Consider the following 12,833-nt stretch of genomic DNA (forward strand, 5'->3'; position numbering starts at 1 on the left):
AGAACGCGCAGGGGCGGGACCCTGCGCTCGGCGCGGCGCTCGGCGGCGGGAGAAGAAAGAGGCTCAGGAAGTGGAAGTGTTTGTTACCAAGTGGCCCGAGTTGAGGCGGGGGCGGGGCGGGTTCCCGGTCCTGGGCCGCGGGGCCCGCTGGCTCGGTTCTGATTCCTCCCACCCGTGTGTGGCGGGGGATTGAGGCGAGCTCATCCGGGACCCTAACGTTTTAAACAGCCTTTAGCCAAAACCTTGTGTGCAGCTTTCAATTCAGGGGTTTAGGAGGGAGGGGGGAGGGGGAGCGGCTGTTGCTGGGGAAACCGATCCCGTTCCGGGACGAGGCTGCGAGGTCCCAGCGGCCTTACAAAAAAAAAAAAAAAAAAAAGACTGAGATCCACCTCGGACTCAACAGTTGTTTGAATAACGAAGTCTTCGGCTTGTGGAGTCACTTGGTGCTGTCCCGGGACCTGTTTATAGGGCTGCGAGCTCTGATCCCCACTGGGACGGCGTGAGGACTCGGGAGAGGGCCTGCCCACTGAAGAGAGGCCAGCGAGGGCAATGGCATGGGCATGGGCTTCGGCGCTTGACGGGAGAATTGGGGTGGGTGGGGGCAGGCAGAACAGAGTCAGGTAACCAACGGCAGTCCAGTCTACAGGGAAAGGAGCCCTGGCTTTCTTCAATAAAGGAAACGTGATTAGGACCCTAAGATAAGCCTTCTTTCAAGCTCCTCACAGAGGGGAGGCTGGGCGGTCTGTGAAAGGGCGAGGTGACTAGCTGGGGCCAATGAAGGGTGAGGATCAAATGATGTTGGCACTTAAGGGCAGCTCCTCCAATCGGCAGGAACCCTCCTTTCAACATGATCCCCGCTCCCGTGCGCATCTCAAAGAAGCAGTGGACAGGATGTCCTTTCCAAAATACTGCAATTTAATTCTGAAAAAAACAGACGCTAGCGGCCCAGAGCAGCCCGAGTGACTGGATCCCCAGTGACCTGCCCTGGGCAAGGTCAGGCTCCTCCCTGCTCTGCCTGGGAGAGGCCGCCGAGAGCTTCCTTATCAGGGCCCACGTTGGAGCTGCTGACTCCGCTCTCGGACAGCGAGATTTCTGCCTTGAAAGCAAATGCAGCGGCCTCAGACATGGCCGGCGCACACCTCTTTCTCGCCCCTCTCCCCTGCCCCTGGCCTGGGAGGCAGAGCATCGGCGCCTCTAGGTTGGGACCTGCGTGCCTCCTGCCCCCTTCCCGTTGCTGGGGTCAGAGCTTTGGGAGACCTGTGACCGGGCCCCACATGAACTCCTTGTTGCCCCTTTCCCCACCCCAGTCTTCCCCACACGACCTTGTTTTGCACGCATTCTGGTTAACCCAGACACGGGTGGCCTCCCCTTCCCTCGCCTGTCTCCGGAGGAGGGGAGGTAGAGCAGTGTTGGCCCTGGGGCCTGTTTGAGAACAGAAGGGCGTCGCCAGGGGAGAGGCAGCACATGGGGTTAGGAGAACACACGTGGGGTGCGGCTTGCTCAGGTTTGCTTCCCACCTGCTCTGGAGTCAGGGGTGTCTCTTTAACTGGCCCTTTCCCCAGGAGAAGCACTACAGCTGTTGGCAGAAATAGCCTGCGGACCGCATACCTGCCAGAGGGTTGGGACCGGAGAATCAACTCTCCCTCACCGTGACCTCAGGTGTCCAGCGGCACAGCAGAAAGGAAAGTACGACCGGGGGTCCGGGGAGGCCCAGAGAGGAGCAACCAAAGGCTCCCAAGTGCCCCGTTGTGCTTGTGAGCAGGAGGAGAAGGGCTGCGCCTCCTGGAGGGTAAGGCTAGAGGCAGCCAAACAGACCCAATCTCTGCTACTCCTCTCCCCCGCCCAGGCAGGGAGCTGGGCCCTGCCCGATCTCCGATCTCCGCATTTCTTATCTTCCCTGATAACAGGCAGGCTTTGGTCTAGCTCCCAGCACGAGGGCCCCATCTTCTGGGGGAGGCTGTTCCCTGGGGGAGCTGGAGGAAACAAAGTCTGGGGTCTGCTCAGCCTCTCCCCAGCGGAACTGAGGGTGGGAACAGGGTCACTACCTGCCCTGCTGTCCCACAAGCGCATGCTCCTTGGTAGTGAGCTGGAGCGTTACTGCCTCACCACGGCTAGGAGGGAGGCCCAGCCCCCGAGCCCTAGTATCTACCAGAAGGCTAAGGCCACCAGGTCCCTACCTTGGCTTTCTGGTGCCCCCTTTTTGTGTATGTGTCTGTGTTGAATTATGTATCAGTAAAGTGACATACAAATATTTTACCCTCCCTGGCGATGCAGGGAAGCTACAGGAACTAAGGTAGGGGTGGGGGTACAGCCCCCAATTGGGAAGGGGCTGTGCACGAAGGCCCCCAACTCTCTTCCCCCCATTGGCTTAGCTGCTCAGAGTCAACTAGGTCTTGGGGAGAAGGCTGCGTCCTCGTGGGCCCCGGGAGCCGTCTCTCAGCCCCTTGGGTCTCACAGGAAGGAGCAACAGCCGGGCCGCTTCTTCTGGGACTCCACATAGTCTCGGATCTGGAAGCTGGGCTCGCCAGCCTGCTGCCCGGCTCTGTATTTCAGCTCCCTGGAAGAGGAAGAGGCAACGGGCTGGGCAGCGAGCCAGGCGTGGAGCACCCTCCCCTCTCCCATGGCCGGGGGCAAAGGCACCTCAGGGTGCAGGTGCACTGGAGCCCAGGGGCCGGGCCCTACTGGGTTCCCAGATGGTGCCACCCGGCCCCGCACCGCTCCCTTCCCCGCTCAGCTCTCACTTGGCAATGGCCAGAAAGGCCAGCTCCACATTCATGCCCGTCTTGGCGCTGGTCTCCATGAAGGGAACTCCGTACTCCTGCCAGGGAGAGCGTGTCCTCAGGGCCAGCCTCCGGTCGCCCCCACCCGTCACCCTGCCCGCACGGCAGCCACTTACCCTGGCTAGCGTCTCTCCATCTTCCGAGCGAATCACCCTCTCACTGCTCACATCTGCCTGCAAACCCAGGCAGGTCACACTGGGGAAGGAAGTCTTGACCCCAGCCCGCCCCTCTCCTGCCCCTTCTGGCCCATCTTTTGCCCCCAGGAGTAGGCACTGCCCGCCCTCTGCTGGTGGCCTGTGGGACTGCGGGCGGTATGATGGGCACCGGGCAGGGTTTCCACCTGGTTCAGGAGGAGTTCCCCAGCTGCGAGCCCTGGAATCTCCCTCCCTCTTAGGGAGGTGGGTAACTCTCCTAGGCAAGGGCGTGGAGACCCAGCCTCAGAGGGGTGACAGTAGTTGGGGCTAAGCTTTCTGCTCTTGGCTCTGCATCCGGGACCCTGGTTACTATGATCTAATAGGGGCCGAGCAGCTGGGCAGCCTTGGATCTCACAAGCAGCAGCTGGCGCTTTCCCCACAAGGACCATTCCAAAGCGTAAGGAGGACAGAGAAGATGGGCTGAGCCGCCAGGACAGTCCGACCCCTGAACTGGAGACCGGGAAGCGTCCTTCGCTGGAAGGATGGCCAGCTAACACTCGGGCAGTGATGAGGCTGGGCGCAGGTAATGCTGTGGCAGCGGGAGAGGGGGTGCAGGTGGGCTGGTCCTGCCACGGACCACTCACCTTGTTGCCTAGCAGCATGATCACCACATCCCTCTGGGCGTACTCATGAATCTCAGTGAGCCAGGCCTGTGGGAGAGGGTGAGCTGAGCCGGGCGCAGGCTGAGCACCAGCCATTCTTCCCCTCCCTTTTGCCCTTCCTTCGTCTGCCCTATTTGATTACCCTGGGCTACTCCCTGCCCCCTCCAGCCCCGATGCCCTATTCACTCTCATATCTGCATCCTTGTTCTGGCCTCTCCAGTCCTGAGTGGCTCAAACCCCATACAGTGCGATTCTTAGTTCTACAGAGATGGCAGAAGCTTTGTCTCAGCAATCAGTTGGTAGTCACCAGCGATTTCCCATTGAGGATTCTATGGCCACATCAGGGCTCAGAGATCAAAAATAATATGATTGATTAGTAATGTCTGCCATGAGCATGGGGTTGGAAGTGGCAGTATGAGTGCCATCCTCTTTTTTTGTTTGAGTTTAGAGAGGGAGCAAAGGAAAGAAGGAGAGAGAGAGAGAGAGAGAGAGAGAGAGAGAGAGAGAGAGAGAAGCATCAGTTGGTTGCCTCCCATATGCGCCTGACCGGGGGAGGAACCCGCAACTTAGGTATGTGCCCTGACTAGGAATCAAACCCATGACCTTCTGGTGTACGGCATGATGCCACAACTGACTGAGCCACACCAGCCAGGGCTCTATTCTCTTTATAAGCTGTTTTATATCTGTATGTCTTGTTCCCCACTTTGCTTGTCGACCCCTTGAGGTCAGAGAGCACGGGAAACCTTTACAGGGTTACACACGGGGTCAGTGCTTATATGTGTTGAGTGATCGTCTGTTTTCTTCAATAGTTTGGTGGTGAGGACAGAGCCACGCACTCTGCCTACCTGAGTCACTTGCTTGCGACTTGGACTAGATGTGGGGATAGGCTTTTCTGCTCTTCTCCCCCTGGCCCCTGTGGCTAATTGTCCAGGGCGGAGCTGGGTACTTTCTGAACTTGTGTCACGAAGCGCACTCATGAATCACCGTCAGGCTGAGCGTTGCCTGGTCTCCATGCCCACATGCCCATCACATACCCAGAGGCGGCTTATTGCGCCTGAGTCACAGCTCAGGTATGCTGCGAAGGCAGCGGTGTTCTGTGCCCCACCCCTCCCCGCAGAGCAGGAGGCAGCCCTGGACGCCGCAGCCCTGTCTTGGCTGCTCCGGCGGTGGACGGAGCGACCTACCCGGATGTTTTCGAAGGAGGACTTGTTGGTGATGTCATACAGCAGGAGCAAGGCTGCAGGGGGAGAGAGAGGTCACACGGGCACTGGGGCAGGAGGGCGGGGGTCCCGGGTGGGCTGGGGAAGGAGGTGGCGTGCGCCGGGGCCTTACCTTGGGCATCTCGGTAGTAAGCGTGGGTGACACTGCGGAACCGCTCCTGCCCGGCCGTGTCCCAGATCTAGGAGGGGGTGGGCACATGGTCAGAAGGGGGCAGCACAGGGGCGGTGGTGGGCAGAGGACACCCGTGTTGTGGTGCGAGAGCTGTGTGGGAAGGCGGCACCCTCGCTCCTCTGCTTCTCACGGGCTCCTCACACCTGCCGCTTCCTGCCTGTGACAGGTCCCAAGTCCTGAAGCTCACTCAGTGCTGTGGCCCCTTCCCCAGCCCAGGGGCCGGGAGCCGGGAGCCGGGAGCGGGGAGCTGGAGCCGGGAGGCAGGGGAGGAGGGAGCAAGCCGAAGCTTGTCTGAGGCACTTGAGCTGCCTTTGCTAGAAGAGAGGTGAACTGCCTTTGCTGCAGACATCAAAGGAACAAGAGCCACCGTTTCTTCTTGTGGCCCCACAGGAAATTGCCCCAGGCTGAGGGCAGGGGCGGGGCCACAGCCTCCTGTGGTTCGGGTGAAGAGCCAGGGCAGGCCCTCTGTCCTCCTTCCCCCCTCCTCCCTCCCACCAAGCCTTCCTCTCACCTGCAGCTTCACCCTCACACCATCCACGGTCACCACCTTGTTCTGAAAGAGAAAAGGCACAAGGGTGGCCAGCGGGCAGGGCAGCCCCGGCTCCTGCTGACGTCCTACGAGGAACGAGCATCTAGTCCTGGTTGCTCCCCAGGACTGGAGGGGGTGTGGTGAGCCTCAGAGCTGTCCCAGCCAGATCACCCCATCAGGGCAGTGGGCCCCTGTCCCCAGAGTCCCGCTGAGGAGCCCTCTCTTCTCCGTCTGTTCTTCTCACAACACGTGGCTGAAGGGAGCCTGAGGTCTGAGAACTGGGGATCCCGCCCCTCCCCGACTTCCGCCTGCCTCTCCAGGAGCTGGGTCCCATCCTGCAACCAAGCTCTTAGAGATGAGATGCCCCGGCATGCCGGGGACCTCCTCTGGCTGCCCCCCAATCCTCCTAAGTGGACTTCCTTCCCCTCCCATGGGAGGGGGCACCCCACCTCTGGTTGGGCCCTCACTCCCCTGACCCTTTGGGTGAGCAGCGCTCAGAGGCCTCAGCGTCCCGATGCCGATTTGTCAAGAAGGACCCTGAAGGTGAGAGGAGGGGCCCTGGCAGGCTGCTCTCCCCACCCGCCAGCCCAGCCCCTCCACTTGGTGCCGCGGTGCTTCCTGGAGCGCCAGGAAAGCCTGGCGGAGGCCTCGCCCAGGGGCCCGGGCGAGGGGGCACCGAGCAAGGGGGTTGAGCGCAAGAAGCTGGGCTCACACCGTGGCGTGTGTCTGCCCCACTGGGGGCTGAGCTTTCAGACTCATCTCTCAATGTTCACAGCCTGCAGCGGGCAAGGAGCCAGGCCCGGCCTCCGCACACGGGCCCACGCAGTGGTACCTTCCCTGGGGCGGCCCTGGTGCCCTCCGGGCCGCGAGCCACCGTCCTGCAGCGCCGGGACAGGCGGGACAGGGCAGTGCCCGGGCCTGAGCCACAGCCCGGCTCGCGGCGGGAGGCAGAGCCTGCGGCCACCTCACCCTGAAGTCTATGCCGACGGTGGCCAGGAAGGTCCCGGACAGGAAGGCCCCGTCTTTGAATTGGATCAGGAAACAGGTTTTCCCGACGCCCGAGTCTCCCAGAAGCATCACCTGGAGGATGGGGGCAGAGGCAGTTAACGGGGAGCCGGGGCGCATTGCTGGGCTTCCAGGGGGAGAAGCCCGGACAGAGGGGCAGAGGGCGAGGGGAGGAGGCTGACGGGGGGGGGGGGGGGGGGCATCTGCTGCTGGAAGTCCGCCTCTTCCCTCCACGCTCTCGCCCCTCGGCTCTCCCTCTGACCTCGGTCCTCACCCAGCGTTCTGGAAGCTTGCGCTGAGACCTCAGCACCATCGGCCCCCGGATGTGTTCTCTGGCCCAGGAGAGCCACCCCATCTGTCTCAGACACGTCTGCCCCCGCCACCCGGGGCCCAGATCCCCTCGCACTGCGTGTTCCGGCTGTGCCTGCACGCATGCGTGGGCAGAGAAGCAGGCAATACACGTTAAAAAAAAATCAGGAAGTGTTAATACCTGGGACAGGATTCCCAGCCGAGGGAGGTGTCAGCCTCTGGTGGGCGGGGCACCCCTTTTGCAAAGGCACGTTCCCAAGTTACTATGGTTTTGGTCGCCACATGTATTTGGAAGTTTCTGATGATGTTACATGTTGTTTTTTTCTTTTCTTTATGTGATGTTACATGTTTATAAAAAGGTTGCATGGCCTGGCCAGTGTAGCTCAGTGGTTGAGAATCAACCCATGAACCAAGAGGTCATTGGTTTGCTTACTGGTCAGGGCACATGCCCGGGTTCCAGGATCGATTCCTGGTAAGGGAGGTGCTGGAGGCAACCAGTCGATGTTTCTCTCTCATCAATGTTTCTATCTATCTCTCTCCCGTCCTCTCTCTTTAAAATAAATTTTTTTTAAAAAAAAACATTGCATGAATCAGGAAAGATTCAACTTTATAATGAGGTGGGGAGACATTCAGTCTGAAGTTCTTTCAGCAGAAACCTCAAAGTGGGACAAATGGCGTCACTGGGTCCCTGTAGGGCAGGGAGTGTGGGGCCGAGGGGTGTGTCCCGCCCCTTTATTGCTAGGCCAGTCTCTGCTCATCTTCACTGGGGAGCACAAGGGGTCAGGGAGGCGAGTCCCCTGTCCGGATATTCCTCCATCTTGGAGAACAGAGGTCTGGACCTAAAGCTGGAATTTTCCCAGCTGGCCCATTAGATGCTTAATGGGTTGGAGAAGGACGAGGCCTGCATCCTTCTTGAGGCTCTGACCTTGACAAAGGCTTTCCTGCTGTGCACGTGGGATATGGGGATGAGCTAACTCTGCTGGAAGGTAAGGGGGCTGAGCCAAAGATGGATGGAGGCTGGGGTCCTGGCTTGTGAAGGGCTTACTTGTGAAGGGGGCTTTGGGAAGATTCCTGACCTGTGGCATGGTGCCCACAGTGGCTAGAAGGACAGAGGGGGACTTTCTTTGAGGCCTTTCTAGAGCCTGTTAATGGCCAGGACCAATCATGTTGCATGAACCACCCAAGACTTCCGAAGAGTGGGTGCAGGGGGGTACTGCCCGCTGCAGCCCCCACCCCTTCTAAGGCAGCCCCAGGGGCTCCTGCCAGGCTCCTGCCAGGCTGTCCTGGACCCAGTCTCCTGGGCGGGCCTGGGGTGCGCAGGCTGGTGGAGGCCGCTTGGCCCCGGGGACAGATGGAGGCGCTGGGAGCCCTCTGTGGCCACACTGCTCCTGGGCTCGGAGGTCCCACCCCCAAGGAGGAGAGAAGGAGAGTGAGCTCCTGTGTACTTTACAGATCACAGCTGCCCTGAGCAAACGCTGCCAGCCACCTACCACTAAACACAAACAGCTGCCCAGCCTTGCCACCTCCTAGGCAAACAGCTCATTGGCTTGTCCGGCAAGGAGGTCAGGTGGTCACTCCCCGCCCCCCCCCCCCCCCAGCCTGGGGCTGGCTCTCCCCAGCTTCCCTCCCACCGAAGGCCCAGGGGCCCATTTCCTGCCAAGAGCCCACACAGGACGCCTATCTCAACGGCTCTGGGCGGGTGACTTGGTGACTTGCGGAGTGGCTTCCCCTGAAACAATGGGGGTGGAGGCCCCAGCTCCTGGCTAGAGTGAGCCCCGCATGTGGGGAGGAAACCAAGGCACAGAGAGAGCGGGTCTCTTCCAAGGCCGTGCATCCCGAGACAGGACGCCCGGGAGGCTGAGTTCCCTTCGCACCTCTTTCAGAGTCCCTGCTACCCGGCTGCTCCCAGGGCCCGGAAGGAGGGCGCACAGCCCAGCGTCCACTGCCACCCTCACCTGCTCTGTACGGGTCACCCTGTGGAGGGACTGAGCCCAGAGAGCGGACTTACACGCTCCCAGGTGGGGGTCCGCTCTCCCAGGTGGGGGTCCGTGAGCAATCACTGAGATCTTGCTCAGGTTCTAAAACCCCCAGGTGGGCCTGCGCTCTGGGAGAAGGTGCGAGGCAGCAGCGGGAAGGGAAGAGGTAGAACTTGGGGGCGGCTGGAGTTTTGGGCCTAAGGAACCCATGTCAAGTCTCAGCTGAGAGCTTAGCTGGGAAAAGGGCATTCACCCTGTTGCTGGCCGCCAGGGGCCGGCTTCTCTGGGTGTCCGGGCACCCTGCTTCCTAGCACCCAGGGTGGGTGCCTGAGTCCCGGAGAGCGAACCCTTAGCAAGGAGCATGGGGTTGGGTCCCCGGGGACTCACATGAGCCGGGGGTGGCAGAAGAAAGTTGGGTTGGGGAGTCACTTCCCAGCTTCCTCTCCCAGGCCTGGCAGAGCCAGCTCAGATACCTAAGAAGTTGGGCTGGGCCTAGCGGCCGTGTCTCCACCCTCCCTCTCTACTCCGGACACCGGCTGCCTGGAGGCGCAGGGTCCCGGGAGCCCCAGGATCTCAGGTTAAAGGGCGCGGGGAGGGGTGGCCCTCAGCACCCGCACAGGAGTCCCCAGCGCTGGACGCGGTGCCCACCCACCTTGCGCGCGAGATCGTAGCTCGGGCTGCAGGGCGGCGAGAGCTCGGGGGCCTCGCCATCCCGGGTGGCAGCGGCGCCAGGCGTGCCCGTCATGTTCCTGGACCAGAGCTGAGCTGGGGCCCGCGGCGCGACGGACGGAGCAGGAACAGCTCCGCCTTCGCTCCACCCACTCCTTCTACCCTCCCCCGCCCCTGCCGGGACCCCGCCAGGCTCCTCCCTCTGCCCCGCCAGCCCCGCACACCCGCCAGGGCGCGCAGCTCCGCAGGGGCAGCGCCCGAGGGGCAGCGGGACCCCGCGGCAACGCTGACCCGGCTTCTGGCTCTGAGGCAGGGGCCAAGTCCACCCCTAGGACGGGTTCCCCAAAGTCGCCAGCCGTCGGGGTTCAGTTCCCACGGGTAGCGGTGCCTGCGGACCCGGCCTGGCACGGAAGGTCTGGCATCATTGGGGCCCGCGCACCGGCGCCGGGGTTTCCGCTGTCGCTGCGCAGCGCGGCCAGCAGGCGGCGCCCGAGCCTCGCCAGCTGGCGGTCCACAGGTGGCCCCGGGTGCGGGGTTGGGGAGCGCGGCTGGGGCGCCCCTGACCTGCGCGGTGCTGGGTTGGAGAGAGGGTGTACGTCCGGAGGAAATAGCCCAGGCAGACTCGCTGTTACTGACGCAGCCCAGCCCGAGCCCGTGTGAATATAATTTTAGTTACCGACCGATATGCACCTTGCAGCACATGGGCCCTGGTTGGTTGGTGCTTGAACTTTGACCCTTTAGTGTAGACCGCCTCTCATTTCTCCCTCACCTGTTGGGCTGCATCCAGAGTGTCCCATCACGGGCTCTCCCCGCCTCCGAGCTCTCCCCGCCCTGCGAGGTGGGCTGGGGATTCCTGTGCGGGTTCTGAGGGCCTCCTCTCCCCTCGCCCTTTGCCCTGAGACCCTGGGACTCCCCGGATGCAGTGCCTTTGTGGCTGCGTCTAAGTTGGCGCTCCTGAAGGCAGGCCTGGCCTTCCCGTGTGGCAATGAGGAGGCCCTAAACGTTTGGTATCGGAGGAATTCATGAAGTTGTGAAGCATGTTGAGCAGAGTCTCCAGGACATCCCAGGAAGGCCTGTCCTGTCTCAGGCAGCGTCAGGCTCTCAATTGAACCACACACTTCGCTCCTTCTCGCAGGCGGGGGCAAAGCTTGGAGTCCCCACCTGTGCACCTGTGGAGCGTGAATGAGAGTCTGTGCACCCGTAGCCACACCCATGCCCAGCCCACACTCTGCCCTCTGAGTCTGACCGGTGGGAAGAGGGCGGGGAGTGGAGTGTGTCTATGAGGGCACCGTGTGCCCTGTGTGCTGAGAGGGCAGGCGGGGCGTGTGCCCGGGGTGGGGGACGCCCAGCACCAGCCAGCCTGGTTCACGCCCTGGAAGGCCTCAGGCGCTGTCAGGACAGCCCCGCCCTCCTGGGGCTCAGCCCCGCACTCCGGAGCCCAGCTGCGCCCAGCGGCGGGGAACTGGGGGCCCTGGTGTGCCAGATTGGATTCTGGGCTCCGCACGGGGGCCGAGCTCCCGTTTCAGCCTCACTCGGAAGCCCTGTCCGTGGTGGGCCCTGGCCTTCCACCTGTGACCCAGGCAAGCTCCGTGTCTGAGGTTTCCCTTGTCTCTTTCCACAGGCGTGACTCTGCTGCGTCCCAGCCGCGTGGCCTCGCAGGCCTGTGCTCTGTTGGTCCCAGAGGCTGGCCTCCCAAATACCCACGCCGCCCAAGCAATGCCATGTGCTCCTCCCCAGGACTCCGGAGACCCCAAAAAGGGCCCTGCAGCTCCTGAGAATAGTCCAAGCCCAGAGCCAGTCCCCTCAGAGGCCTTCCCAGGATCAGGGGTTACTGAGAGCCGCAGTCCTGGTGAGAGTGGACAGAGGGCGAGGGGTGGAGCGAGGCCTTCCTGGCCCATGAGGGGCTATGGGTTGGGACCACTTCCCTAATCTGAGCCACCCCCGTGCTGTGTCCAGGGAGAGACCAAGTATTTAAAAAAAAGAACTTTAACCTTTGCCCTCCCAGTGCCCTAGGACCACAATGCCAGGATTGGGCTGTTTTTGTCATTTTAAGCCACACCTTTGCCTCTCCAGGTTCTTATTGCCTTGGGAGGTGGACATGAGCAATCTGTATCGACACATGTCCTTGTTTTTCCAGCTTCCGGCTGTGTGCAGTCAATGGGGAGTCCCATAGGATTGGGGGGAGCAGGAGGAGGGCAGTGTGTGTGTGGGGTTACTAGGCTTTGCTGCGTTCCTCCACTGATGGTCACAGCTCCTGCCCGCCAGGCCCCCTGCACGCAGCCCTGTGTCTGTGATGGTCCCTGGGTCTGTGATGGTCCCTCCTCTCAGCTCTCTTAGGCTGGGGAGTGGGCTGGGGGGTGGAAGCCCTATAAGGACCCCAAACACTGCACCATCCCTCCTGGTTCCCCAGCTCCTGCCTACTCCTTGGTCAATAGTCTGTTCATTAAACCTCCTTGAAAGATCCAACGCGAGTGACCACCTGCTTCCTGCTGGGACCCTGACAGAGCCAAACCGGGGCCCCGGGGGCGGGGAGCACTCACTGTGAATCCGATGCCCACAGTGGCCGAGAAGGAGCCGGGGATGAACTTGCCCTGGTCGAACTGGACCAGCAGAGATGTCTTCCCCACGCCACTGTCGCCCACCAGGATGGTCTGAAGGGAGCAAGGAGAGGCGGGAGCTGCAGTGTGACGTAGATTTCTGAGATGGTGTTGTGGCTGGGACAGTGGGCTCCTTGTAAACACACATACACATGTGTGCACACACACACAAACCCACACACAGACACATTCACACAGATGCACACATAGACAGAGGGTATGCACATACACACAACATGTACAGAGACACACTCTTACACGCAGATACACATAGATAGGGTGCACACACAAACACACACAGAGACACACTTATACACAGAGGGTGCACACACAAACACACACAGAGACACACTCATACACACAGATGCACATTCGCTGAAGAAGGCAGGAAAGCATAGAGGGAATGTTGTTTCACCCCAAGTTAAGAAACGTCTGAGGTGACCATGAGAAGGTGCCTCTCAGGCTCCTAACCTCAGGGCACAACTGCCCGCCCCCTCTTTCTCCCCCCTCCCCCGCTGGCTCTGCAATCCACCATTGGTGTGTTTGCACGGAGGCCACTTCACACAGGCAATCCCAGCCAAAGATGGAGCGTGGCAGGAACTCGGAGGCGGGCTTGTTTCTGGGGGCACAGGACCCTCATGGCTGCTTTCGGCCTGGGGACCTCCTCATGGTTTTACAGAACCATCCGGAGACTGCCTGGTGGCCTCTGTCCTTCACTTGGGGTCAGACCATGGTCTGAAGGCTCTCCCTGCCTCTCCTGGTTTCTACCTGGTGTTTCCC

General features: G+C 61.2%; 1 protein-coding gene across 5 annotated transcripts in view; it reads right to left on the bottom strand.

Moving 5' to 3' along the window:
* Positions 1-24: 24 nt before the first annotated feature.
* RAB37 (RAB37, member RAS oncogene family) overlaps positions 25-12,833 on the bottom strand; it is a gene marked incomplete at its 5' end in the record, with an annotated part of 31,154 nt that continues 18,345 nt past the window's right edge. Inside the window, 9 exons of one of the 5 annotated variants that reach the window (XM_079797806.1) lie at positions 25-2,557; positions 2,742-2,818; positions 2,897-2,953; positions 3,559-3,624; positions 4,761-4,813; positions 4,909-4,975; positions 5,480-5,521; positions 6,467-6,577; positions 9,440-9,533. In XM_079797806.1, coding sequence (XP_079653932.1) covers positions 2,452-2,557; positions 2,742-2,818; positions 2,897-2,953; positions 3,559-3,624; positions 4,761-4,813; positions 4,909-4,975; positions 5,480-5,521; positions 6,467-6,577; positions 9,440-9,532 — 672 coding nt within the window. In that variant the 3' untranslated portion in view covers positions 25-2,451. Of the gene's footprint in view, positions 2,558-2,741; positions 3,625-4,760; positions 4,814-4,908; positions 4,976-5,479; positions 5,522-6,466; positions 6,578-9,439; positions 9,534-11,996; positions 12,108-12,833 lie in introns of those variants that run through there. The other 4 variants (XM_079797807.1, XM_079797805.1, XM_079797808.1 and 1 more) reach the window with 4 other exon arrangements.

The sequence above is a fragment of the Cnephaeus nilssonii genome, assembly GCF_951640355.1.
Source record: "Cnephaeus nilssonii genome assembly, chromosome: 19".
NCBI lineage: Eukaryota > Metazoa > Chordata > Mammalia > Chiroptera > Vespertilionidae > Cnephaeus > Cnephaeus nilssonii.